Source organism: Chrysochloris asiatica, unplaced genomic scaffold, assembly GCF_000296735.1.
Source record: "Chrysochloris asiatica unplaced genomic scaffold, ChrAsi1.0 scaffold00146, whole genome shotgun sequence".
NCBI lineage: Eukaryota > Metazoa > Chordata > Mammalia > Afrosoricida > Chrysochloridae > Chrysochloris > Chrysochloris asiatica.
The window spans coordinates 540387-567197 of NW_006408664.1; the positions used below are offsets into that span (position 1 = coordinate 540387).

The window sequence follows — 26811 nt, forward strand, 5'->3', positions numbered from 1 at the left end:
CCATCTCTGGCATCACTGCTTCTCTGGGTAGGGTCCCGCTCTCCGCTCTTCTCCCTTGATGGTCCTAGGGACCTCTGCTCCTTGCTACAAAATGTCTACATTTATATTTCCAACGATCACGAGAGACTTATCTGCATTCCTTTCTTCAGCCCTACCTAGACAGATTGGATACTACTCAGTGGAGATTCTATCTTCTTCCATGCCCTCTGGATCTAGGTTCCCTCTTGAAAGCTTGTAAGCCAGTCATTTCTTGCCTTTGAAGCCCCCCCACTTTGGGTAGCCAATGTCCAAGTGACCCATCCCTGTCTACCCAGATAGTTTCTTTACTTTGTAGTTTTTGTCACTTCAACCACTTGAAGCCTTAGACAGGGAGTAGGGGATTCAGGAAGTCCCTGTGGTTAAGGGTATGGTCTCATTTGCCTGGATGGGTGGGTACCTTTTGACTGTCCTGCCCCAACCCAGGTCCTCATTTCTGAACCCCTGAGTCAGCGGTGAGGTGCCACCCAAGTGCCTTCACATGTGGACTGAGCTTGTCCTGATTACAAAGCATTGTTAGCTCTCTAAAGGAAGTTCACATTAGCGCTGCTGTAGTAAGTGCTTACCTGTGAAATTCGCTCCCCATAGCAAGGAGGACTTTAGAAAACTCAGTTGACTGCAGGCACTGTTTAAAAACATTTGTGCTTATTATATGGAATTTAGTTTCTTGGATGATGGATTTTATTTATTTCTGAACCTTGACTGTTTTACTTGAGAAATCAGCTCGTGTCTTTGTTCCTTGTGAATGCTTCAGCCAGTACATGTAAGTTCCCTTCTGTCTCTGTGTCTTTTTAGGAAATCATCAATGAGTGGGATGAACAGGAGCGCCTAGCCCAAGAGAAGGCAGAGCAGGAAAGCAGCCTCTATAGACACAGAAGCAGAAACTCCAGGACAGCCTTGAGTGAGGAGGAGGAGGAGGAGCGGGAGCTCAGAAGACAGTTTCCGCTGCATGAAAAGGTAGGTCAGTGAGAGCAGGGTCCCACACACCTTCCTTTCTAATGACAATTGTATCCTACTAAATGGTTTTTAATGCATGCAAATCGTTGCTTCATTTTCTTGAGTGTTCATGTTCCTCCTTCCCTCTTTTATTTTATTGTAGTTAGAACCAAATTCTTGTTTTTAAAAATTAAATTGTTCTAATGTTATTTACAGGATTTTGCAGATATTTTGTTAGAGCCAACCTTAGATGAGGAAAAGAAAACTTCAGAAGGTCAAGAAGAGGAAGTAGCCGTGGACACCGCTCTCTTCTCCCAGAGTTCAATGCAAGCTGTGATGCTGATACACCAGCAGCTGTGCCTGAGCTTTGCTCGCTCTCTGTGGTACCAGCAGACACTGCTGCCACATGAGACAAAGCATTACCTCAGCCTCTTTCTGTCCTGCTACCAGACTGGAGCATCACTTGTCACACACTTCTACCCTCTGATGGGTATGCGAGTTTACTTTTGCTATGCCCTTGGGAAATCAGAGTAAACAGGTGCTGCTGCTACTTCTGGAAATATTAAACCCTTACTTCCTGTTCTCACCTCATTGCTTAATAGTGGGGTTTTCTTAGCTTAGAGAACATAAGCTAATTCAAAAAATAGATTAACTTTCTGCGATAAAGATACATTTTCATCATTTGAATACTCCAGGATGGATGAAAATAAGAATGTAGTCTTTGTTTAAATGTTTTCTTCCCATCCACATGGTGTGTGTTCTCTAATAGCTTCAGTGATTTTCAACCAAAATGATGTCTTCTTGAGAGCAACCTTGATCTCAGAAATTTATGTCGTAGAGTTTGGTTCGATGCAGTTTCCTACATGACCTCCTGAGTTAGTCCATGCAAGTAGAAAGGAGAGTTCACATTTTGTCTCTTCCTATCCAGAGAAGCTATAAAAACTGGGAATTTGAATGCATTGAAGTGGACTCTGTACCCTTCTGATTATACCTCGGCAGACTCTGAGTGTCTGTGTGTGTCCCAGCTGCTTGGCAGTCTCTGGTTACTACTGTGAGATTGGAGTCATGGTTCTCTAGGCCACTGTTACTTTGGGGGAGAATGGGAGGGAAATACCTGCTTCGTTGGTCCTAATGAGTCCCCTATTGCTGAGCATATTTCCAGCGTGCTTGTAGCTTGTTGATAGATCTACTAGCTTAGGTCACTGGATTTACCAAGATCATCTTTAATTTCACAGGAGTTGAGCTGAATGACCAACTCTTGGGCAGCCAGCTTTTGGCCTGCACCCTATCCCATAACACTCTCTTCGGGGAACCCTCCTCAGAGCTGATGATGAAACCCGATGGTCCCTATGACTTTTACCAGCATCCCAATGTCCCAGAAGCCCGGCAGTGCCAGCCTGTGCTTCAGGGCTTCTCAGAGGCTGTCCGTCAGCTGCTGCAGGATTGGCCAGAACATCCCGCCCTTGAGCAGGTAGGACAACCAGTAGGGTGGGGACTGTCTCAGGGGCCTAACCTACACTGATGAGGTGACCTCAGGGTGTCCACTTGTACCACTTATACAAGTAATTCTGGGTTGTTTGTTGTCAGGTGCTCCTTGTGACTGAGTAGAACAGTCTCCTCGGGTTTTCTAGGAAGAATGCCAGGTCTTTTCTCCGTGGAGCTGCTGAGTGGGTTCAGCTTGCTGACCTTTCAGTTAACAGTATAGTGCTTAATTGTTATGTCTCCCCCCTCCCCGGGCTCTGAAGTTTGAGGATTCAGTTGTCTGTGGGGAGGTGCTGCTACATGAGAATGCTGCTCTGCTTATTTAGAAACATCTATTACCAAGTGCCCTGCTCTCAAGTCAATTCCCATTCATAGTGAGCCCCATAGGGTTTCAAATACTGTACTCTTTATATAAAGAAACAGACTGCATCATCTTTCTTCCCCAGAACAGCTTGTAAATTTGAACTGCCAAACTTCTGGGTAGCATCTTAATGATTAACCCATTGTGCTACCGTGCCATGTGTTAGAATTGTTGTTGTGTGCCATGGAGTTGGTTCCGACTCATAGCAACCCTGTACAGGGTTTCTGAGGCTGTAAATCTTTACGGGAGCAGAAAGCTTCATCTTTCTCCCGTGGAGCGGCTGGTAGTTTCGAACTGCTGACCCTGAGGTTCGCAGCCCGACTCATAACCACTACGCTACCAGAGCTCCTTTTGTTAGAATTAGGCCTTTCTTTTCAAGATGGTCAGTTTAACCTTAGACTTGGTCCTTTGATCTTTAGTCACTTTGGTAATACTCCTAGTATAGAGTAATAGAAGTTAATTATCTTATTAAACTTGAACTTACTTGTAGAGCAATACAACAGATAGTGTTTATCTTTTGTCAGGATCCCCAGACCTGAATTTTACCCACAGTTTTTAGAGATGCTTATAAAGGAGAGGGACTTTGTGTGAAACTTGCAGTCAGGCCCCTCACCAGTACCCTATGGCCTATGGCTCATTAATATTCTCACTGGGATGCCTGTGGTTTTTGCTTCTCTGCAGCTTCTGGTTGTAATGGACAGAATTTGTAGTTTTCCACTTTCCAGTCCCATTTCAAAGTTCTTGAATGGCTTAGAGATTCTCCTGGCAAAGGCACAGGTAAGATGATATCTAGCTCTTACTCGTTTTAGTTTGTTAGCAAATGAGAAAAGACTTGTCCCTTTGTTGTCAGAGGGACAGACAATAGTAGTTTGGATTCAAGAAGGCTAACTTGCTGGTGTTTGCTATGTGGTGAGAGCAGTACAAGTGACGTCATTGCTCACACAAGGGACCATCCGTCTCAGCTAGAGGGTGAGACTTGGTGTTCACCAGGACTGTAGGCGGACCTCCAGTGCAGCTATGTCACCTCTCTTCATAAGCTTGAAGCCTCATGAGGTGACTGGTATGTCCCAGTTTCACAGATTGAGTTTCTGTGCTATAGAGGAATTGTGTGACTTTGTTCACAGATAGCAGGAACTTGGACTCAGGTCTCCAAAGCCTGTGCTTTGCCAAGGGGCCATAAAGCTGGATGGGCCGGGTGTAAACTTCTTACTGTTATTAGAAAAACAGCGTGTAAATGGTGTTTAAGGGTCTGCTAGTGTTGGAGGTTTCCTGAGAGAGAGGGATTAAATAATAACCACATTGTTGTTGCTGTTAGTTGCCTTTCAGTCAATTTCAACTCTGTTTCCTTAGGATTGGGAGCAAAATGCAAGTCGAACTCTGTCTTTGAGGAAACATCTAGATTTAGTCACTCAGATGATCATTCGATGGCGTAAATTGGAGTTGAAGTAAGTAGTACTCACAGTTTTTACATCCCTCCTCTTCCTGAGCGTGTTGTAGCGATGTTTGTACTTTTCAGGGTGCATGAAGTATGGTGATTACAGAATGTGCTTTTCATTCATTAATCACCGAGTTTAAAAGCAAGGCATTAAAATGTCTTCATGGAGGTCTGAAAAATAGCATGCATTCCTGAGGCAGCAAACTTGGCATCTTTTCCATTTCCATTTGGGAGGAGACAATGGGGAGCATTTAGCTTCTGATTTTAGAGATTTCAGACAGGCTGTCATCAATGCTTCCTGGACCCTTCTCCCATGTTTCAGCTGCTGGTCTATGAGTCTGGAGAATACCATGCAACGCCACACTGAGAAATCCACCAAGCACTGGTTCTCTATCTATCAGATGCTTGAGAAGCACATGCAAGAACAAATGGAAGAACAGGAAGGTAATACCTGTCTAGTCCCTGCTTAGGTAGCTGTTCCAGGTTAAACTTGAAGGGCATGGGGGTTCAGTTCTCACCCTCCTTACAGGAGACCCTGTTCAATTCCCGGTCTGCGCACCTCATATGTTGCCACCACCCGTCTGTCATTGTGTGCTGCTGTGATACTCGAGAGGTTTCCGTGGAACTTCCAGACTTAGAATAGGAAGAAAGGTCTGGTGATCCACTTCAGAGAAAATCAGGCAGTGATAACCCCCATATGGATCCCAACGTTCTAATCCACTAGCAGTCATGGCAGGGCGTCAGGCTGGACTGGGCAGCAGTATTTTGTTTTGTTGTGCATGGTGTTGCCATGAGTCAGGGGCAACTCAATGACAGCTAACAATAACAAGCCAAATTCGAAGGGCTGCATAGTGTGAGCTTCAGCCACTCATTTCTTCTCTCCTGCTTTCACGTATGCGTGAAGGTATCCAGCGGCCTCACAGTATTCCAGAGAGGTCAGCCAGGAAAACAGTGTATTTCTTTCTTTTCTGAGAGAAAAACTGAAGTCAGAGAGCTTTGATTAGCTTGTCCAAAAGCTAGAGAACAAGTCACCAGAGGTTTCCTTATTCTTTCTTTCCGTGAGATAAATCAAATTGAAAACTGCCTGCTTGGTAGATAGTAGTTAGCACATTCGAGGTAGTAAAGTATTTCATTTCATGCTCACAATAGGTGCCTTCTAATGCAGCAGTTTCATAGTTTGCAGTGAGTACGTTTAACACGTCTTCTGAGTGCAACTGATGGTTTTAAGTCAGCTTGGACTCTAACTGTGATTCTTGCTTGAATGCCCCCTTTAATTGTAGTCTCTGCCTGACAACCACCCTCAGTAGATCCACAGAAGAGTGCTGCATGCACATAACAAATAGAGAGTAATGTTGAAGGTAAACATAGGGTTTTCTCTCTGAATCTCTAAAGATGACAGACAGATGACCTTGATGTTGCTGGTCAGCACATTACAAGCATTTATTGAAGGATCCTCGCTGGGAGAATTCCATGTTCGACTTCAGATGCTGCTGGTTTTCCATTGCCATGTCTTGTTGATGCCACAAGTAGAGGGAAAGGGTGAGAATATTTTTTTCTTTATGTTTGCACTACTCTGTTAAAATACGCGTCGGGTTTTGAGTGTTCCCCATGTTGTACAGCAGGTTTCCAGTAAGACATTTTCCGCTGCCTTTTATTTAAATGGGATTCAATAGAGATGAATGGATGAAATAAAGTGCAGGCTGGTGCTAGATGAGCCTGGCAGGGGTAAATTACCGGATGACGATCACAGGAGCTGGCATGTTGAGGCAGCCAGTCTTTCTGTCTAGACAGTATATGTGACCTGCGAAGCTTCTGTCTTGTTCCAAACCATTATTAGGTTCTTTGATCTGTTGAGAGTCCCGCCACGTATCAAATAACTGCACATAAACTGCCTCCTGTCATTACCGTCTCTGACCGCAGCCTTTTGGATAAGGCACACTATAAAATTAGTGTAGATTGCTCTTGAATGATCAGTCGAGGTAAACCTCTTAGTATGCCATCTTTTAAAACAGTTTCCATTTCTACAGATTGTTGCTTTTAAGATAGTTTCAGAGAGCTTAAAATCATGGTCTTAGCAGAACTTGTGAATATGTCATCTTTAGAAACAGAACTGCCACGAACAAACTTGCCTACAGGCTGAAATGAACAGTCAGGTAGTGTTGAGAGTTTGCATCCCTGGGAACTGCAGAGGTTCCCTGTTGCATGCATGGTCTGCCTGCAGATCACTGTGCTGTGACCCTTATGGCCTAAAGGGTGGTGGAGAAGGGGTGTCACTGAAAAGTGAAGCCTACAGCTGCGGTCAGTAGCACACATGGCAGGTGTGGTGTTTTGTTCCCTTTGCATTTCTTCCAGATTCGCTTTGCAGTGTTCTGTGGAATTTGTACCATTATTACAAGCAATTCTTTGACCGGGTCCAGGCCAAGATTGTTGAACTTCGTTCCCCTCTAGAAAAAGAACTTAAAGTAAGATGAACGGCTTTTGTGCACACTGTTGGGAGAGTAAGAATCAGCAAATGTTTTTTATTTAACTCTTTTATGCATTCAATAATGAGGCATGCTTCATTTAAAAACAGTGAATCAGGGGGCCAAGGGTAGTGAAGGGAACACACTGCCAAGTAGGATGGAAGATTTGTGTTTTATGGCATTGGCTTCATTGACAAGTTTGGCCAGGTGTATTAGAGGTTAGTAGAGTAGCCCCTACCTGTCTGCTGATGGGTCTCCCAGGTTCCTCAAGGGGTTGGCTTTAAGAAGTCAAATCATGTGCCCCTGGTCCTGACCCTCAGAGGCATCACATTGAGTAGGTCCATGTGCCTTGTGACACATGGGGTAAAAGAGGGCCCACTCTTGTTTGATACTTTAGTTAGTGTGTTAACTTGCGGTCACTACCTCAGGGTACATAGCAAGTGGCCTGTCTATTGATGTGACAGCATTTATTTTAATCATTTGAGACAATTATGTGGTTCCTTTTTTAGACTTGTTTACAGACATACGGTCCTGGGTTTGGGGATTGAGTAGGATCTGGTCTTTGGCAAGCAGATGATCTAGAAAGAAACAGACTCACTCTAGTTTTACAAGGCTGTTCTTGAGTTTCATTTCTCTTACAGGAATTTGTTAAGATATCCAAGTGGAATGATGTCAGCTTCTGGTCCATTAAACAATCTGTGGAAAAGACACACAGGTAATTCATCTGCTGAAATGAGGGTGACTAGAGCTCAGAATTTTGAGTGGTAGGCGGCAAGACTTCACTGCTTTAATTGGTCTGCCTTAAGCTTCTGAAAAACACCACCCCTGCTACCCAAAGCAAAGTCTGCCTAATAGAGGAGTTGTGCTGTCTTCAGACAAAAGAAGATTACATACAGTAGAAGGGTTAAGGTACTCTGCCATCAATCATCTGTTTTACCGTAAGCCAAGTGATCCCACTGTTCCTGGCTTTAGTTTCTTCCTTTATAAAAAGGGGATGACAATATGTACTTTAATGTTTTTTATTGGGTAAGATTGTGTTTATATGTATATGTGCTATACTGCTATACTGGATTTTTAATATTTCTCACTTTGTATTCAAATTTTTTTTTTTTTTTCTTCTGTCATTACATGGGGTCAGGACTCTCTTTAAATTTATGAAGAAATTTGAAGCTGTGCTGAGTGAACCTTGCCGGTCATCGCTGGTGGAGAGTGACAAAGAGGAACAGTATGATTTTTTGCCACAGCCAACAGATGCAGCCACAAGTGATCCATCTCCCATTCAAAGCCTCAACAGGGCTCTAAGGGAGACCTTGTTAGCCAGGCCAGCAGCTGGACAGGTACTAGCTCATGGAATAGTGTTTCTTATTTCTAAGCTAGGCAGATAGAATCTGTGTTTTACTTCTAAGGGGGTCTCCTTCGAACTAGGCAAGGAAATTCCTTTGCAATATATGCTCTTTGCATGTAGGTAGTATTTGTATGAACTCCTGATGTGGCACTGTAGTATCAGCACTGGACAGTGACGGTCAGCATTTCAAACCCACCAGCTGCTCTTTGAAAACCCTATAGAGGGAAGCTATGAGTCGGGAACCTCCTCGATGGTATTTAACATCAACAGTAACAAATGTTTATTTGACTCCACTGCAAAAAAAAGCAAAAAGCATTGGCCTTCATGCTGAAAGTTTAGTGCTAGAATGTGGGAAATAACCTTTGTGCTTACCTGTGAACTTTTTCTCTACCTGTGAGGGAGACCTTGAAGCTGCACTGGTACGCTGGTTTGTAGTGTTTACTCTGGTGTCAGTGAGTCCGTCATGTCCAGTTTGCCAGTTCTTGAACATGTGGCAGTCTTAGAGGCCGAGGTTGAGGAACCCACATCGAAAGAGTTCTCCCTTTGCCTTCCAGCTGAACTTCTCCACCTGGGGTCCACAGAGTATGGAGTGGAGATCCTCAAACTATTTCTACCATTTCAATCTTTCAGAAAGAATAGAAATGGAGCACACAGATGCACAGATATAAGAGTGCCACGTATACTATCTTTTGACTGTTTGTCATGCTGACCAAATATTTTGGTTTGCTGTTGATTGGGCAGCTATTGACAATAGGATTTTCAGGGATTCCTCTGGAAAAAAAATGATAAAGTGCCCATGATGGATGAAAGGTTTTTCCTCTATCTGATTAGTATCTGGGTTCCTAATATTAGAAATGTTACTCTAGAGTTGGGGGTTAGGGAAGGAGAAAGAAAGAGCATCTGGCAGATGAATTTATTTTCACTTGTTTTGAGAAACACAGTGCAGCTTCGTGTATTAGAGCAGCAGTTATGTTATTTGTCCTGCTGTGTCCATAGGTCAGAACTGGGGTTTCCTCATGACTAGCATAGAAACTATTATCCAGGACTTGGGGCTGGGAGAGTTGCCCTACTACTGTGGCCTCATGTGGAACAGCAATACAGTTTTCTAAATATCCCTGGTACATGCCTGTTTTAATTTTAGTAACACTACATTTGTTCTCAGAAGACTTCAGAGATGGTGATAAAGGAAGGAGTCATTCTTAGCAGTGAGATTAACATGTATTCTGTCTCATAGGCCACGATTCCAGGACAGTGTCAGGGTATTACCTCTTCTCCCCTGGAGGGGGAACTTCTGAGTCGCTTGCCGAAGCTCGTGAAACGAATGAGGAAGATATGCCTGACATTCATGAAGGAGAGCCCTCTGCCACACCTAGTGGAGGGCCTCGATCAGTTCACAGGTAGGTGCCAACAGCCAGGTCAAGGGCCCAGAGGGTGAGAATGTTATCGGGGTCTGAGACCGGCTCAGACCACTGGGTTACTCGAAGGAGAGGATTAATTAATCAGATAAGGATCAACAGGCTGATGGCCAGTGACATAGTTTATTGTAGCAAGTGGTTTATATAGGACTTTTAGCATTAGGTCATAGTTATTCTGCCTAGTTACAATGTTTTCTATAGTAACAAGGATATGATTACCCACCAGGATACCAACCAGGATCTGATTACATAAGTATAAGCATTGTTATAACAACACAGAATCACACGATTTTAGCTCAATTTAAGTTCCCTTTTCCCAGGATTGTCCTAGTTACAATGAACAATAAGTCTCAGATCGCTGACATCACCTTAACCAGGTGAAACTTGTCTTCAGGCCAGTCATAAGAGCATGAGGGCCATCTCAACCTTCACCATTAGATGGCACCAGTGCTGGCTCCCGACAGAATGTGTTCCCTATGCCCTGTCCTGAAGGATGTTGAGTAGTTAATTAAATAAAAACAAGTGGGTTAGAAATGGGTAGAGCCCAAATGCTGGAGACAACTGAGACCACACAAATTGTCGTTATTTTGTCTGTCACGTAAACTAGTGATACCATTTTCTATAACAGACCTGTCTGTGCTGATATTGTTTGGGGACATGGGTAAAGAGGCAGAGAAATTTCTCAGAGTCTCTAAGTGGTCCCATTTCTCAGAAGGTTGTCTACCTTGAGTGAATAGGGAAGGAAGTTTCACTCACAGACCTCTTCCGGCTTCTTTTACTTGGGACAGGTGTAGCAATTTCACCTCCTTGGCTGTCATCTTGCTAACCTGTCTCATCTTGCTCAGGAAACATGAGAGCCTAGATCTGCGCCGTAGTGTAACGGAACAACAGCTGGGGAAGGGAATCTAAAATCTAATAGGTCGTTTGCGCCCTTGCCTCCGCTTTCTGTCCCCACAGTGAGCATGGTATCACAGGGAGGCTGGTCCTCTTTTAGGGAAGCTAGTTAGAGCAGCAACTTGATGATTCCTCAAAATGACCTGTCCATCTGAGCCCGATGGTGAGGCTGAATGAATGTCTTCTGGAAAGGCTCTGTAGGATACAGAGCTGGTCCCTTCTCTTGTTCTCCCATTGGGTCAGTGTAAGGTGCTGCTTGGGTGCTGCCTTGTTCTCTAGGCCCCGTGTGTATTCAGCTAGGCATCATGACATGTGGGGCAAGGTTCAAGTCCTGGCTCATCCACTCTTGAGCTGTGAAAGGTCTTTAGAGAGTGACTAAACTTTACAGTCTGTAAAATGGAACTACAGGTAAGTGCTTTGAGAGTTGTTGTGAAGACTAATACCTTCTCCTGGTATGACACTGTAGGATCAGCACTGGACTGTGAACCACCAAGGTCTGCAGTTCAAACCCTCCAACTGCTCCTCAAACCCTATACAGGGTTGCTATGAGTTGGAACTGACTCGATGGCACTTAACAACCACCACCACCACCAAAGTACTGGGAGCTCATACATATTTACCAGAAATTTAGCTCAGGTAATTTAAAGCAGCAATTCATAGTATAATGCAAGATACATTGTTGGTACTTAATAAATTCTTTTTTGCTTGATTAAGGAACAGTAAAGAACACACACTTTTCAGGGGGGTGGGGCATAGTTTATTGTTACAAGATCTGGAATTCCAGGTGTTTTATTTCCATAGATCACAGTCTTTGAGTTTAAACATTATGACTTTACCAAATGCCCAGAAACTGTGTGAGGTGCCCTGAGAGGAAAGATCAATGGCACAAGATGCTTGTTCTCAAAGGTCCCCAGTTTGGGACATCGTTGTGGCTAAGTGCCATAAAGTAGGTTCCTACTCAGAGTGACTCTATATAGGATTTCCAAGGATCAGCTAGTGGGTTTGGACCTGGCATTTTCTCATGTTTCCCCCAGAAAACCAAAACCAAACCCACTGCCATCAAGCCGATTCCAATTCTGAAGGGTTTCTAAGGCTGTCATTCTGTATGGGAGCAGGCAGCCTCATCTTCTGAGGAGCAGCTGGTGGGTTTGAACCGTCAACTGTGCAGTTACCAGCCCAGTGCTTATCCCACAGTATCACCAGGGCTCATGTGTTTCTCCTATAGGTAGAATAATTTCCTCTGTGAATGAACTACAGAACTTAAAGGTGGAGCCATCAGCTGAGAAGGAGAAGCAGCGTTCAGAAGCTAAGCACATTCTCATGCAGAAGCAGCGGGCTTTATCAGAGCTCTTCAAACACCTTGCAAACACTGGTAAGACCTTGCTTGAAAACAAAGTGGCAGGCAGGGTTTGTTGGTTGTTCAAAAGTTTTATTGTGGTAAATTATGTATGATATACTTAAACATTTGCCATTTCACCCATTCTTACAGACACAGTTCAGCAGCATTAAATACATAGACCATGTTATGTGACTATCACTGCTATATCTTGTAAATTTTTTACATCACTCATAACAGTAACTCAGTACCCCTTAAACAGTAACTCCTCACTTCCCCTCCTACCCGCCTTTATAAGTGATAACCACTTGTAAACCTTGGTTTCTATGTGTTTGCCTCTTTTGGGCATATTATGTAACTGGAATCATAAACTGTATTATATAACTGCATCTGATTTATTTCATTTAGCAAAATGTTTTCAGAGTTCACCTGTGTCATATCATATACCAGAACTTCATTTCTTTTTATGGAATAATCTTCCATTATATGGAAACTACCTATGATTTATCCATTCATCTCTTGATGGACATTTGGGTTGTTTGTACCTTTTGGCTGTTGTGAATAGTACTGCAACAAACATTGTTGTACAGTATCTGTTTGAGTTCCTACTTTTATATCTTTTGGATTTAGAACCAGGAATGGAAAGGCTTGGTCATAAGGTAATTCTAGATGTTACTTTTTGAGGAACTGCCACACTACAGTCTTGCCCAACAGTTGAATGTTTTACATTTCCATCAGCACTGCTGGAGGATTCCGATTTATCCCCATACCGACAGACACTTGTTATTTCTTGGTTTTTATTTTGCATTTCCTTGAAGTTGAGAAACTTTTCTTGTGCTTACTGGTCATTCCTTTATCTTTGGTGAAATATCTATTCAAGTCCTGTGCCCATTTTTTGATTGGGTTTTTGTCTTTGTGCTGTTGAGTTGTTGGAGTTCTTTATATATTTTGGATTTTAAACCTTTATTAGATAAATGGTTTCCAAATATTTCCTACCATTCTGCAGGCTCTTTGATACACAGAAGTTAATTTTGATGAAGTGCACTTTATCTATGTTGTCTTTGGTTGCTCGTGCCTGTAGTAACAACATCCATTGTCTAAAAGGCAGGCAAGGTTTTGAAATGCCATTCTAAGAGTTCTAGTCAAGCGTGTGTAAATCACACGATAAGCTGTTTATTATTACCACATAGCTTCCTGGCTTTGTTGTTTGCTTTTTCAGAATCCACATTTTTATTTTCATCACTATATGCTTTATATCACCCAATTCATGATGTAGCCTAGAAAGCAGTATTTCTCAGATTTTAGGAGCATATCAGTCACCTGGGAATCTTATTAAAGTGTAGGTACAGAGTCTGTTTCCTTTGGTGTGGGTAGGGCCAGAGTCTGCCTAGGGATGCTGTTCGGAGGACTTTACCTTGAGTGGCAAGAGCATAAGGTTGTTGTGATGTTGTTGTGACATGTTATCGAGTCAGTTCTGATCCATAGCAACTCTGTGTAGGGTTTCCAAGGAGCAATAGATGAGCTTGAACTGCTAACCCTGCGGTTCAAGTCAACTTTGCAGTCCAGGCATTAATCCCATAGTGCCACATCAGGACTCCCAAGAGTGTAAGAGCGTAAGGTGGAGGACATCCCTTTCTAGCCAGAAGTCTCCTTTCTTTAAACTTAAAAAAAAAAAAAAGCAAAACAAAACCCAATGCTAGGGGTGGAATCTGACTCAAAGCTACCCTACAGAACAGAGTAGAATTGACACATAGGGTTCCCAAGGCTGTGATCTTTATGGAGCAGACTGCCACATTCCTTCTATGGTTCCCAATTGCCAGCGTATAGGTTAGCAGCCAAGTGCTTACCCAGCATGCTACCAGGGCTCCCTTCCTTAAACTAATGCTGTTTATTTTGTAGGTTTGTCATATCGCAAAGGTCTTGCCTGGGCTCGTTTGAAAACCCCCCAAGAGATGCTTCATCTTCATCCATTAGATCTCCGGAGCGCATTGTCTCTAGTGAACAACACACAAGAGGCTGATTCTAGGTTTGTGTTTCCATTATACATGGAGCATGTCATGTAAACCTCCACATACTTATTAATCAAAACGTGCCTGGTTTAGGATTTGGCACAGGGTGACTATTCATTCAGTGTCAATTGTATTCTTCTTCCCTTTCCTTTTCCTTCATCCTTCATTTTTTCCCTTTGGTTTCCCTGAGGCCTACTCATGTACCTCGACTGTGCAGATGAGACTGAAAGAACAGCTGCATTCCTTGCTGTTCATCTACAATCGTTATGTCAGTACAGTCTTTTGCATTTGAGCATGCAGAAACCGTTTCTTAATATCCACAGAAGAGATTCTGTATGATGGTTTGTATGAGCTAAGAACAGCTGATGTTTGTGTCTGTGCTTTTTTGTTTTAATTGTTCCTTTTAGTATTTTAAATCTAAATTTGATTCAACATTATTAAAGGAAAATATTCCATAAACATTGTGAATTTTTACTTTTTGGAAAATTTGGCCAAGTGGGCTCTCATTCCTTGTGGTCAACCATAGGCCCTAGCTGAGTAGTGGCGCCCCCTGACAACACTGTAGACATCAACAACCTTTTCATGGTTCTCCCAGTTGAGGTCAAATGTCACTCATTACCATTTAGCATTTTGTGGTTGGCTGTCCTTAATCATGTGTGCTATCTGCCTGGCCCTATAGGCACCAGAATTTATGATCCCTAGCTCATTGCCAATATTGTTATGAAAGAAACCATTTTGGTGTTACAGTTTCTTTCTTCACTGTACTTACAGTGCTACACATACAATACATTCTCTGTATAAAGGATCACTGAATGCCTGACTGAGTCCTCAGATAAATAAATCTATTCTGACTCTCTCTTGGCTTTGGGTCATGGTCATATATACCTATCTTTGAATCTTCACTAGTGTGGGTGGGAAGCTGGTTTGAATTAAGTAAATCTGCTGATTTCTTTTCCAGGCTGCTCACAGAAATATCATCTTCGTGGGATGGGTGCCAGAAGTATTTTTATCGATCTCTTGCACGGCATGTCAGACTTAATGCAGCCCTAACAACCCCTGTCAAGGTAGAATGCCATAACCTCTGAACTGTTGCTCAGTTTATCCCAGTGCAGGATTCTCAGAGTCTGTCAGGTGATAATAGCACACTACTGATAAGAACTGCTGTTTGCAGAACACTAGTAAACTTAAACTGTAAGTGAATGTGATTTTGTGCTGAGTCAGAGCACAGCTTATCTTAAATTGAATTATCTTACACACACTTGCCAGCAGGACCATATAATGTGTGAAAAATTGTGGAAGAAAAAACTTCCAATGAGGAAATGCCATCTGCAAATCTTTTTCCTATAAATTGAAGAAGACCAGAAGTATCATGTTTTGGTGGTTATACGTAATTTCTGTTCATGGAATACCAGTGATCTCTGACAGTATAAATTGATAACTACTTAAAAAGACAAGTCTGTTATTGCTAGGTGCAGCACACATGAAGCTCCCATGAACAAGGGACTCTGCCCCTGGAGAGTATACCACAAAACAGCTCTCGTGTGCCTTTGTGGGTGGTGTTTTCTGGAAGCCCCTTCATCATGCTTCTCCTCTCCTTGATTCCAGGAGATGGGCTTGGGCAATGTTGAGAGGTGCAAAGGGTTCTCAGCCCATTTGATGAAGATGCTTATCCGACAGCGACGGTCCCTGACCACACTGACTGAGCAGTGGATCATCCTCAGGTACTCACCAACTGATGGGGTTGGTGGCATGAACTAGAAAGAATTGTGTAGGTCAACTCAGAGTTGCTGTACAGGATGCAAGAAATCTATGAGGTGACATTTGAGGCCCCCAAAAGGTGTAGGTGGTGTTTGGGCAATAGGTTTCTGTTGGCTTTTTTCCTTGTTTTTGGTGAGTATTCTTTGAGAAAAGCTTGCAGTGATAGGCATGTGTTCTTTATTCTGGTATGAATCAATTCAGGGCTGTGTAAGACAGTAAAACAGTCAGTTGTCTTGGCTGAACCCATACCTGTATCTGGAATGAGAACAATTATTGCTAAGAGTCTGTATGGGCTGCTAAATGTGGTGTGTGGGTGACATCAGAGCGTCCCAGTCTGTGGCGTAGATGAGATTTAAGTCTATTTCTGTTTGTTAAGCTTTTTGGATCACAAAGTGGCAATTTTGCTGAGCCATACATAATGCCCCTCAGTGGAAACTGATATTTAAAAAATGAAGACAGTTAAGGAGGCATATCATCATCTGATGAATGGATTCTTGGCTGAGAGATATGTAGTACTTCCAGAATGTAATTACTTTGACTTCAGCTATCATCTTCTCTGTTCTTAGGGTTTATCATAGCAGTACATTAATTAGTTCTTTTTTTAAAAAAATAATGATTAAAATCACTGCAAAGGTATAAATGTGTGTTGGATATGAGTTTTGTGCTAGGTCTTAGGTGAGAAGCAGTGAATCTTTGCTGAAAGATTGACAGGTGTTTTTACCAGTTTTGGGAGGCATTTAAAAAGGCTTCTTAACTATCTGGTGCATCCTCCCTTGAATAGGGAAAACGTCCTTGGCTCAGAAATACACAAACTAATTAACTCTAAAATATGACATGGCGTGAGGAATTTCTGTGTGTTTGTCCATGCGTCTTTCTCACAGGAACCTCCTCAGCTGTGTACAGGAGATCCACAGCAGATTGACGGGGCCGCTGGTCTACCCCATGGCCTTCCCTCCTCAGGATGGTGTGCAGCAGTGGACGGAGAGGCTGCAGCACCTGGCCATGCAGAGCCAGATCCTGCTCGAACAGCTCTCCTGGCTCCTCCAGTGCTGCCCCAGGGCACAGCCCGCACCCGGCCATGACAGTGCCCAGGCGCAGGGTCAACCTTCTCCCAACGCAGAAGGACAAGAACTTAGCAAGGGCCTGCTCTCCAGAGCAGTGCCAGACCTCCTCCCATCGGATCTCACCTACCCGTCCCCAATGCCTGGAAATCAGCTGCCTTCTGGTTGCCGGATGCGGAAACAAGACCCACTTTGGCAACAGTCAACTGCAAGATTAACAGAGATGTTAAAAACCATTAAGACAGTGAAAGTGGACATCGACAAAATTAGACAGCAGTCTTGTGAGACACTTTTTCATTCTTGGTGAGTGTGTGGTCCTTCATTCCTCCTATGAATGCTTGAATGCTTGGTCAGAGTTTAGTAATAGAATAAGATTGTGGAAAGAATTAGGGTTCAGTCCTCTGTTATTCACTGGGCTCCAGTGTATTACTCAGTGCCTTATCTCTAGCTATGGATCATCAATTAAGTGGGTTTTTTTTTGTGTACATTTTAGGTGCTATTGTAGAGAGAGCTTTGTCCCCCCTGCCCACACTCCTTTTTTTTTTTTTTTCCCCTGTGGTCTCTTCCTTTCAACACTGTGGCATTTTTGTTGTTGCAGGAAAGATTTTGAAGTGTGTTCCTCCGGGCTGAGTTGCCTGTCCCAGGTGTCAGCTCATTTGCAAGGCCTAGTGTCCTTGTTCATTCTTCCAGGGATGGAGGTTGAGCAAATGGACCCCAAAATGGCATTAGTTGAGAGCCTAGAATATTTAAGAGGGGAAATCAATAGAGCAACAGCTGACTTCACGGTCTGGAAGACGCATCTCCTCACTCCAAGTAGTCACAGAGGTAAGGACGATTATTCAGTAAAGGAGCACAAGGCTGACCTAGAAGTATGGTATCTTAGAGATTTTAAGTCTGTATTGTCCTCAAGAAACATTGTTTCTTGAGGTGTGATGGGAACCAACAGCTCTTCACATTTTTGCTTTACTTGTTTGAATAGCATGCCTTCTGCTGTCGTCATGTTGCATGTTTTGGGGGCCAGCTGCCGGGAGGCATCACAGGCCGTCTTCTCATAGAGTGCAGAGTCAGGGCTAAATTGGATACACACCACCTTAACTGTTATTTTCATGTCTTTGGCATTTTGGTAGCAAAATTGTTGTTAACAAAACTTTAAACTCGTCTAGGCAAGGAATACATTTCATTTTATCTTTGTATCCAATATAATTCGACATAGTGTATCACCCATGGTACTTAATAAGTTAAAATAACAAGTGAAGCTCCTTAACTGAGGATTGGAGTCCTGGTATGGCAATGTAGGATAAGCACTGGACTGCTAACCACAAGGTCGGTGATTCAAACCCACCAGCTGCTCCTTGGAAACCTTATGAAGGGTCGCTATGAGTCAGAACTGAGTCAGAGGCATTTAACAACAACATAAAAAGATTGTTATTGATTTTCACAGGCACTGAAGCATATGACTCTTGTATCTTGTGTGATTTTTTTTTTTGCATCATTTTACTTTCTAGGAAACCAAATGTTGGATGAAGGATTTGTAGAAGATTTTTCAGAGCAAGTGGAAATTGCCATCCGTGCCATGCTCTGTGCCATTCAGAATTTAGCAGAAAGAAACAGCAAAAAAGCAGAGGGGAACATGGAACTAACAAGATCACAGGAAGATGATGGTATGTCTGAAATGAGGCAAACTTTAGTTCCATAATTGATAGTTATTTTCTTCAAAGATTTAATTCTGTGGCTAAATACTTAAAGAGAAATGTTGGAACTGGATGGCTGTGCATGAATGTAGATGAAAGAGTTTATTTTCGGTTTGTTTTGATGACGTTCTTTCTTCATGAATTATAGAGACATCAGCCTTTGAGAGACTGCAATCAGGACATCTGTCACAACTCTTAGAGGATGACTTCTGGGCGGATGTGGGCAGGTTGCATGTGCAGAAGATAATCTCCGCCATCTCAGAGCTGCTGGAGAGGTTGAAGTCATACGGTGAGGACGGCACAGCAGCAAAGCACATGGTAACTAACCTCCATTCTTGACAAGCTTCTTCCTGTCCAGTGTGGGCTTCACCTTCCTCTACATAGATGGGTCCCAAAGCAGGCCTGTGCCAAAATCACTAAGAATTTGAATTGTTTGTTCATGAAAACACCAGTGATAAGCTTTGAAAATCAGAGTTGGCTAGTTTAAGTTGTAATTGTAAAATGCACAGTAACTAAAATTCTAGAAACTTACCCTAGACACTGGCCCCAGGTAGTGAATATAGACAGCATCCATGCACAATGAGCCCTGCAAGAAGTCTGCATCTCCATGATAAGCCCAAGGAAGGGCCTTGTTCAGTAGTTCTTTGTATTTTATTCTGTATATTGCTTTTACCTGTAAACATTTTACTTAAGCAAACAAACAAAAACCCTTGTTAACTAGAAGAGATGTCCATGACTGAGACCTATAAAGTGCACTTTTGTGAAGGTTTTTGTGAACAAGGAAGAAATCTTAGTGAGCAGGGTTTTATGCTTGTGGCCTTTTGTATGACATTTAGTACACTGTCACAGTGCTGTGTGGCTGCCACCACTGCCTCATTCCAGAAGGAAACCCCCTACCCGTTCAGCAGTGTGAGCGGGCTTTGAGGTCCTGTTTTGCCTCCAGGTCTTCAGCCAGGCCTGCTGCTTGTTGGTGCGCCTGGTGCCCATGCTCTCCAGGTACTCGGATCTCATCCTCTTCTTCCTGACCATGTCTTTGGCAACTCACCGTAGCACCGCGAAGCTGCTCTCTGTGCTTACCCAGGTCTTTACGGAGCTTGCCCAGAAGGTAAGGACTTTTCACTTGGATATTCTGTACTCAGTGTTTTGGTGTGATTGAGTTTCTGTTTTGAACCTTCACAAAAGAGCAGGAAGTGATTTGCTCTCTCCATCTCTTGGGTTTTGTCTAATGCCCATTGACTAAGCATGTTCCCAGTGGAGCTTTGGAAGTTGAAGACACCACTGAGTTCCCTGGTTTACATCAAGAATTGGGGGAGGGCAGTGTTGTTTTAGATACTTTTAATAATGAAAACTAACATGATTTTATTTGGGGAAGATTATACAACGTTTTCTTCAGCTTTTAAAATACAAATGAAGTTTTCTACTTCTAGTAGCTGTTTCAAGGAGCTATGGTAGCATCATGGGTTACCAGTTGGGCTGCTGCTAACCACGAGGTTAGCAGTTTGACTCTACCAGTCACTCCTTGGGAGAAAGATGAGGCTTTCTACTCCCGTAAAGATTCATAGCCTTGGAAACGATACAGGGTAACCATGAGTCTGGACCACCTCCAAGGCACACCACCACCACCAGAACCTGTTTCAATTTGTGTACCTTGGGGGTTGGTTACATGATCTGTTCTCAAGAGCATTAATTGAGAAGTGAATTAAAAAGGACAAAATTCCTTTTGGGTAAAGGGAGGTTCTACACTCACTCAATGGCTTGCTTCTAAATAGACTTGCTTTTACTTCATTAAAATTTTTGTCTTGGCAAAGTGACAGATAACCTTACCACATGCCAGAGACCTCGCCACTTCAAAACCCCACAGGTTATATCTTATGTCAAGCTTGGAAGCAAATGTCTTTTTTTTTACTGAAGAGGAAAGGATGTCAAAGGTCTGTGCTTCCATCAGATTTAAGAGAGTCAGCTAGAAAAAGAGTTACACGTTTATTTAAATCTTCTTTTTTCCTGTGATAGGACATAAAAAAAGGTAATCCCTCTTCATATTGCTTTTGTGCCTAATTGCTCACTCCATTTTTGAAGGGATTTTGCTTGCCCAAAGAATTTATGGACGATTCAGCTGGAGAGGGAGCAACCGAGTTCCATGACTATGAAGGAGGTGGAATTGGAGAAGGCGAGGGCATGAAGGATGTGAGTGACAAGATAGAAAATGAAGAACAGGTACGTTTTTATGTGTATGAAATGTATATACAGTGTACAGAACCTAAATGCCCTTTCACTTTCTTTTAATCTTTAAATGAGGCATGTTGTTGTTGTTAGGTGCCATCGAGTCGGTACTGACTCACAGCGACCTTATGCACAGCAGAATGAAAATGAGGCATATACATTAGTAAAGTTAGAGTGTTCATTTATGCTTTCTGATATAGGCAGAAGATACATTTCAGAAAGGTCAAGAAAAGGATAAAGAGGATCCAGATTCAAAATCTGATATTAAGGGCGAGGATAATGCCATTGAGATGTCAGAAGACTTTGATGGGAAAATGCATGATGGGGAACTTGAAGAACAAGGTTTGAGATTTAACACATTTTTATCTGTTACTTCATTTTTGGTTTTGAAAAATTGTTTTATTCAGGAAGTCTTGTATTAAATGTTCCCAATAAGGAGCGTACTATAATCTTTTGGGGACAAGTTGGTTATAACTACATAGCTGCAAAACCACAGTCACCATATGCATAAACCACCTCCATATTCAATGAGGCAAAGGTCTATAGTTTGTCTTAAGAATTCTTTTCCTGTGCGTACACCCAGATATTTCCCATGTTTCGGCTGCCTCAGATGCTAGGCGCAGTGGCTTAGTAGGGGAGCTAGGAGTTGGGCTCTAACTGAAAAGCAAATTGTTCTAGTTAGGTGGTGGTTGTTCAGTGCTATCAAGTCAGTCCCAACTTCAGTGACCCTGTAGAGGGTTTCCCAGGAGCTACTGGTAGGTTTGAACCACTGACCTTGCAATTTAAACCAAACTTTTGGTTCAGTGCTTATTCTATAGCATCAGGGCAGACAAGAACCCCAGACAGGGTGTTTGGAGGGAGTGGGTCCAAGCCTCTCCAACATCACATTGGGCTTGGAGAACCGCCTAACGAAAGCTCAGCGTCTGCTCCTTTCAGAAGAGGATGCTGAGAAGTCAGACAGTGAGGATGGAGACCTGGACAAACAGATGGGTGAGCTCAATGGTGAAGAAGCTGATAAACTAGACGAGAGGCTTTGGGGTGATGACGATGAGGAGGAAAATGAGGAGGAAGAAGACAGTAAAACTGAAGAAACAGGACCAGGAATGGATGAGGTAATTAAAGAGTCCCCACTTCTGCCCCGCATTCCAGGTTCCAGGCTGCGAAGAGGTAATCTTCACCTGCCACATCTGTTGATAAGTAATTTACTCCTTTTTTGGGTCATTTTTTTCCTCGTATACTTTTTATACTTTTCACTGTCTCTCCTGTGTATTCATAGCTAAAAGAGTAGTCTGACTTGGGTCATTCCATGTGCAGTAGAAGAGTGAAGTTGAGAAGAGCTGATTCTGTTATTGGCTGCTAAACTTCTCCAGCTCCCAGCAAAGGGGAGTGCAGGACTGGTTGTAAGCCTGCAGCAGCCATTCTTCACATAACTGCCATTACTGCTGCCATCTGGGCAGACCCAGACTTTTCTCTCTAAGCCATGGATAGATCAAAAAGACTAGATCACAAAAGCAGAAATGATATGTGTCTGAGAGCTACATTAGGCAGAGCCTAGCCATGCAAAAGTAGTTTATTCTGATTAAGTATGATGATTTTGTGTCATTTCTTCCTCTGATATTTAGGAAGATCCGGAACTTGTTGCCAAAGATGATAATTTGGATGCTGGGAATTCAAACAAAGATAAAAACCAGCCAGATAAAAAGGAAGAAAAGGAAGAAGCAGTAGCTGATGATAGTGGGCCAGGCCAAGACAAAATTAATGAACAAATAGATGAGGTAATGAGGATTTGAAACTAATCTGCTCCCCGGCTCAAGGCTGAGCTGCTGCAATGGTTGGCTCCTGGTTGTCTCAGGGAGCTGGGCCGCATGGGAGGGCTGCTTCAATCTCTTTGAGTGGAAACTGTGCCTTCTCCTGTTTTCATTTCATATCAAGGCTCTGAGAGCTTGAAAATGGTACCACTTATGACATATTTGGAGTCCTGGTGTGGTGCTGTGGGCTAATGCGTCAGACTGCAAAGTCATTTGAACTGCAAGGTCGGTGGCTTAAGCTCACCAGCTGCTCCTTGGAAACCCTATACAGTGTCACTATGGGTCAGAACCGACTCGATGGCACTTAACAACAACATGACATACTTAGACCAGGCATATAGCAGTCTCTTACAAATTTCACAAAATGTTTTCTTGATATTCCTGAAAATGGTGTTTGCCTGGATTGTGGGTGTTGACATCATCAGAAAATCACTAGTCATATATTTGTTTCTCCCAGGACCCCAGTTACATTCCCACGTACCACCCCCTATTCATTGATTTTTACTGTGTTGCCTCATAAAGGAATGTATAATAAAGGTCCTTAACAAGACATAAAAGATCTTACTATAGGATATTATGGAGTGTATTTATGTTGTTTTGACTCATGTTCTAGTTTGGAATTGAAACTTGATATCCTTTTCTATATGTAAGTCTCTTATGCTTCTGTGTCTTTTTTTAGATGAAGTAGTACAGTACCTCTTATTGGAGAATCTCCACAGAAAGTAAAATTTGAAATTTAAATATGAAAGTTCAAAAACTACTAAAATAATAATGTGTGCTGGTAATTTAGAGAAGAGATGTTGTATTTACTCAGCACAACATAATTACTCAGAGCTAAGTATTTGAATGCTACTTCTGTTTTTTTTTTTTAAAGTTTTGGGTTTTTTTTTCCCTATTTTCTCCCTTTCCCCAAAGAGAGAATATGATGAAAATGAGGTGGACCCTTATCATGGCAATCAGGAAACACTGCCAGAACCTGAGGCCTTGGACCTCCCAGAGGACTTGAACCTGGATAGTGAAGACAAGAATGATGACGAGGATACCGCCAATGAAGATGGAGAAGGTGCATGTTTCAGAGAGCTAGCTCAGGTGTCATGGCCATGTTGTAAATCACGCCAAGTCAACTCATTCCAATTAAGAAAATAGATTCTTATTTTTAGTCGGCATAGGCTGCAAGCTCATGAATCTACGGGTATCTCTCACAACTGTTGTTTTCTTCCCTGTATCTAGGACTGCTGAGTGCCTGTCTCATCACACATACACCTCATGTCAGGGGCTGGTGTGAGCACAGTGCAGTCTGTGTATCCCAGACCTTATACAGGGCCCATGGCGGCAGCTTTTATAACAGGCAATGGAATGGAGTAATCCCAAGAGAATCATGGCTGACAGTAAGCTTAGGGTTCTGTCACCCATCCTTTAGCCAAGTGATGCCTAGGGAGTGCCACCTAGTATTAGTTAGAAGCATTTTGTAGACGGTGCCCCTGTAATAGAAGACCTACATTCATGGTGGTTGACCAAAGTAAGGTTTGAGCTAACTCTATTTAACTCAGTGAATCTAAGTTACACATTTAGAAAAGCTCTTTAAAAAAATTCAAAACAAAACACCACTTGGGTGGGTGGGTATAAATAAATAAGATTTACATTAAAATTTAGTGTGGCGGTGGTGGGTGTATGCCATCGAGTCTGTTCCGACCCATAGCAACCCTATACAGGGTTTCCAAAGCTGTAAATCTTTATGGGAATGGAAAGCCTCATCTTTCTCCCACAGAACAGCTGGTAGCTTCAAACTGCTGACCTTGAAGTTAGCAGCCCAATTTATAATCACTACGCGACCAGAGCTCCTTAAAATTTAATATAAGGGAAAAAACACACAAAAAAACAGGATACAACTGGAGGTTGTGTGATCTCTGAGGAGGTAGGCAGTGGAGGAGGGGAAGGCATCCAGCATCCAGGTAGCTGCATCTGGAGCCATGTCTTAAGAACAGTGACAGAAATTTTGTACAAACTTGGTAAAATGTTAGCATCTGGAAAATTTAGGAAGTGGATATATGAGTATCATATCTTATTATTTTTTAATTCCATATTTGAGTTATTTAGTAATTAAAAATAAGTTTGTTTATAGATACTATTTAAACAGAGCCATTCATTTAATGGTTTGATTCAAGTTTTCCCTTCCTTGAATTTTTTCCTTTAAAAAAAAATTTTTTTTTTAATGAATCAGACAAAATCATCAGTTGTACTTTCAACAAACCATACACTTTGTTTCATCTCAGTGATTGTAATTCCCTCTATACAACAAACAGTTATCCTGCTTCCTCCCTGTGGTTCCCGTTTCCATTCCACCTACCTTCCAATCCCTTCTCAACTATATGTTGCCCTTTTGATTTTTATTTTTAATGTTTTATTGTGAATTATGTGGTAGTTTACATGGGAGAACATTAGTTTTATATTCATCCTATCGTATATTATTTCATTGCCGTGGTTACAATCCCCTCCATGCATCATCAACCAACCAAAAGGTATACCCTGCAAGCCTGCCCCCCAGGGTCATGAGCATACAGCCCCTCTCCCTCTCTGGGTCTATAGCCCCCAGCTGCTTCATCTCTCCACATCATTGTCTCTGCCTCCATCTCTGGTATCACTGCTTCTGGGTAGGGTCCCACTCTCCGCTCTTCTCCCTTGATGGTCCCAGGCACCTCTGCTCTTAGACTGCAAAGTCAGTCACTCCCCTCCTTGCTACAAAATGTCTACCTCTACATTTCCAACCCTCACAATCAGTCCTGATAACAATTATTCACTTTGTATCACAAGAGACCTATCCACATCTCCTTTCATCAGCCCTGCCTAGACAGATTGAATACTACTCAGTGGAGATTCTACCTTCTTCCATACCCTGGATCTAGGTTCCCTCTTGAAAGCGTGTAAGCCAGTCACTTCTTGCCTTTGTAGCCCCCCATTTTGGGTAGTCAATGTCCAAGTTGCCCATCTCTGTCTACTCTGTGTATGGAGAGGGTGGGAATGATCCTTGCTGTAAAGATTTGTTCCCTCATTTGAGCTACTGCATACACAGGTGTAGGTCAAGTTCATCAAATTGTATCAGATTACTCTTTTTTTCCTAGTCTTTCTTCTAGTTGAGCTCTGATCATCCAGTCATTGAAGCCAGGTCAAGTGGGTATTATCTGTAAGTCTGGGTGTTCTTGTGCATATGCCCTTTCTTCTTATCAGCTGTACGCTTTTCTCCACTCTAGTCCTCTGTGGCCATATCACTGACTCTGGGCCCAAGAATCCCCAGGTCTTGCAACGGTGCTGGCCAACCAGGTCTCTACCCAACTTCACAAGAAGCTATTGAATGTTGTAACGCTTAGCTCGCAGCTTCATGCTGTTTTTCCCTTACTTCCCCTTATGGATGACGAACATGATCACCAATCAAAGCGTGTATTCCCATTGAGTCTTCGTCTTGGAAGGGGGTTTGCTCTGAGTGGACCTGACCACTTGCCTTGGTATCTCCTGAGCGAGGAACTAGCTTGTTCTTGTAGCTATCAGTCGGTGTGCCTATATTGTTTTGTATTTTTCCTGTCAGTCTTTCTTTCAAGAAGTATCTTTTGTTCTTCTAGCCACTCCAGGCTGGTCTGCTTGTCCTTTCAAGTGGGAATTTCCCATCTCTGAAGATTCTGGATGCTGTTCAGGATTCCACCTATGGTTTTATGTAATTCAGAGGCTCCACAGGAAGCTTCCTTCACTGGGCACGTTGTAGCCCCATTTTAGGTATTCATTCCAATCAGTTATAGGCAGAAGATGGACTTAGAAACTTTCTATGGTGATATTTCTGACTGTTCCTTTCTCTCCCCCTCAAGTTTCTATTTTATAGTGGTTCCCTTGTATACCATTATAAAATAGAAACTTGGTATACAAGGGAAAGGAGCTCTGGTAGCGTAGTGGTTACGAATTGGGCTGTGAACCCCAAGGTCAGCAGTTTGAAACTACCAGTGGTTCCGCGGGAGAAAGATGAGGCTTTCTGCTCCTGTAAAGATTTACAGCCTCGGAAACCCTGTACAGGGTCGCTATGAGTCGGAACTGATTCCACGGCACTTAACAACAACAACATACAAGGGAAACTAAGATTCAAAAGACAGCCAAGCATCTTAACATTATTTTCCCCCTTTTCCCCATTCCAACCATGTTTCAAGTCCTATATCTCAGAGCCCTGTTGTTTCAAGGTTGTGCATATATCATTATTTACCTCAGTCCCACTTAGCCCATGCAAACCTGCCTAACTGTTCTCCCATCCACTTTGTTCTTCCATTATCCTCCCTTTTCTTGTATATTGCCCCCCTCCCTAGCACCCAAACTATCCTGTGTCTGTTCCCTAGTGTGTGCTCCACCTTCCCCTCCCTGCCCTCACCCCACCCCCTACATCCCAGTAGCAGCAAAGAATCCCCTCCTTTAGTATGGGTTCTTTTTCGTAGTCCTTTACAGTAAGTCCTTTTTCTTAGTCCTATGCAGTATTTCTCCTTTTGTGACTGACTAATTTCACTCAACATAATGTCCTCAAGGTTCATCCA

The 26811-nt window shown here is 42.7% G+C and overlaps 1 protein-coding gene across 1 annotated transcript in view; it reads left to right on the forward strand.

Moving 5' to 3' along the window:
- The window catches only part of MDN1 (MDN1, midasin homolog (yeast)), a 204842-nt gene that overhangs the window by 151646 nt on the left and 26385 nt on the right, over positions 1 to 26811 (forward strand). Inside the window, exons 64-88 of the mRNA XM_006870613.1 lie at positions 832 to 993; positions 1189 to 1462; positions 2208 to 2443; positions 3497 to 3592; positions 4166 to 4260; positions 4573 to 4694; positions 5643 to 5789; positions 6603 to 6712; positions 7354 to 7427; positions 7851 to 8049; positions 9292 to 9454; positions 11592 to 11738; positions 13602 to 13728; positions 14670 to 14775; positions 15317 to 15432; positions 16351 to 16833; positions 17129 to 17355; positions 18036 to 18191; positions 18379 to 18539; positions 19165 to 19326; positions 20298 to 20439; positions 20646 to 20783; positions 21378 to 21553; positions 22064 to 22216; positions 23165 to 23312. Of these exons, the coding sequence (XP_006870675.1) occupies positions 832 to 993; positions 1189 to 1462; positions 2208 to 2443; positions 3497 to 3592; positions 4166 to 4260; positions 4573 to 4694; positions 5643 to 5789; positions 6603 to 6712; positions 7354 to 7427; positions 7851 to 8049; positions 9292 to 9454; positions 11592 to 11738; positions 13602 to 13728; positions 14670 to 14775; positions 15317 to 15432; positions 16351 to 16833; positions 17129 to 17355; positions 18036 to 18191; positions 18379 to 18539; positions 19165 to 19326; positions 20298 to 20439; positions 20646 to 20783; positions 21378 to 21553; positions 22064 to 22216; positions 23165 to 23312 (4120 nt within the window). The remainder of the gene's footprint in view (positions 1 to 831; positions 994 to 1188; positions 1463 to 2207; positions 2444 to 3496; positions 3593 to 4165; positions 4261 to 4572; positions 4695 to 5642; positions 5790 to 6602; positions 6713 to 7353; positions 7428 to 7850; positions 8050 to 9291; positions 9455 to 11591; positions 11739 to 13601; positions 13729 to 14669; positions 14776 to 15316; positions 15433 to 16350; positions 16834 to 17128; positions 17356 to 18035; positions 18192 to 18378; positions 18540 to 19164; positions 19327 to 20297; positions 20440 to 20645; positions 20784 to 21377; positions 21554 to 22063; positions 22217 to 23164; positions 23313 to 26811) is intronic.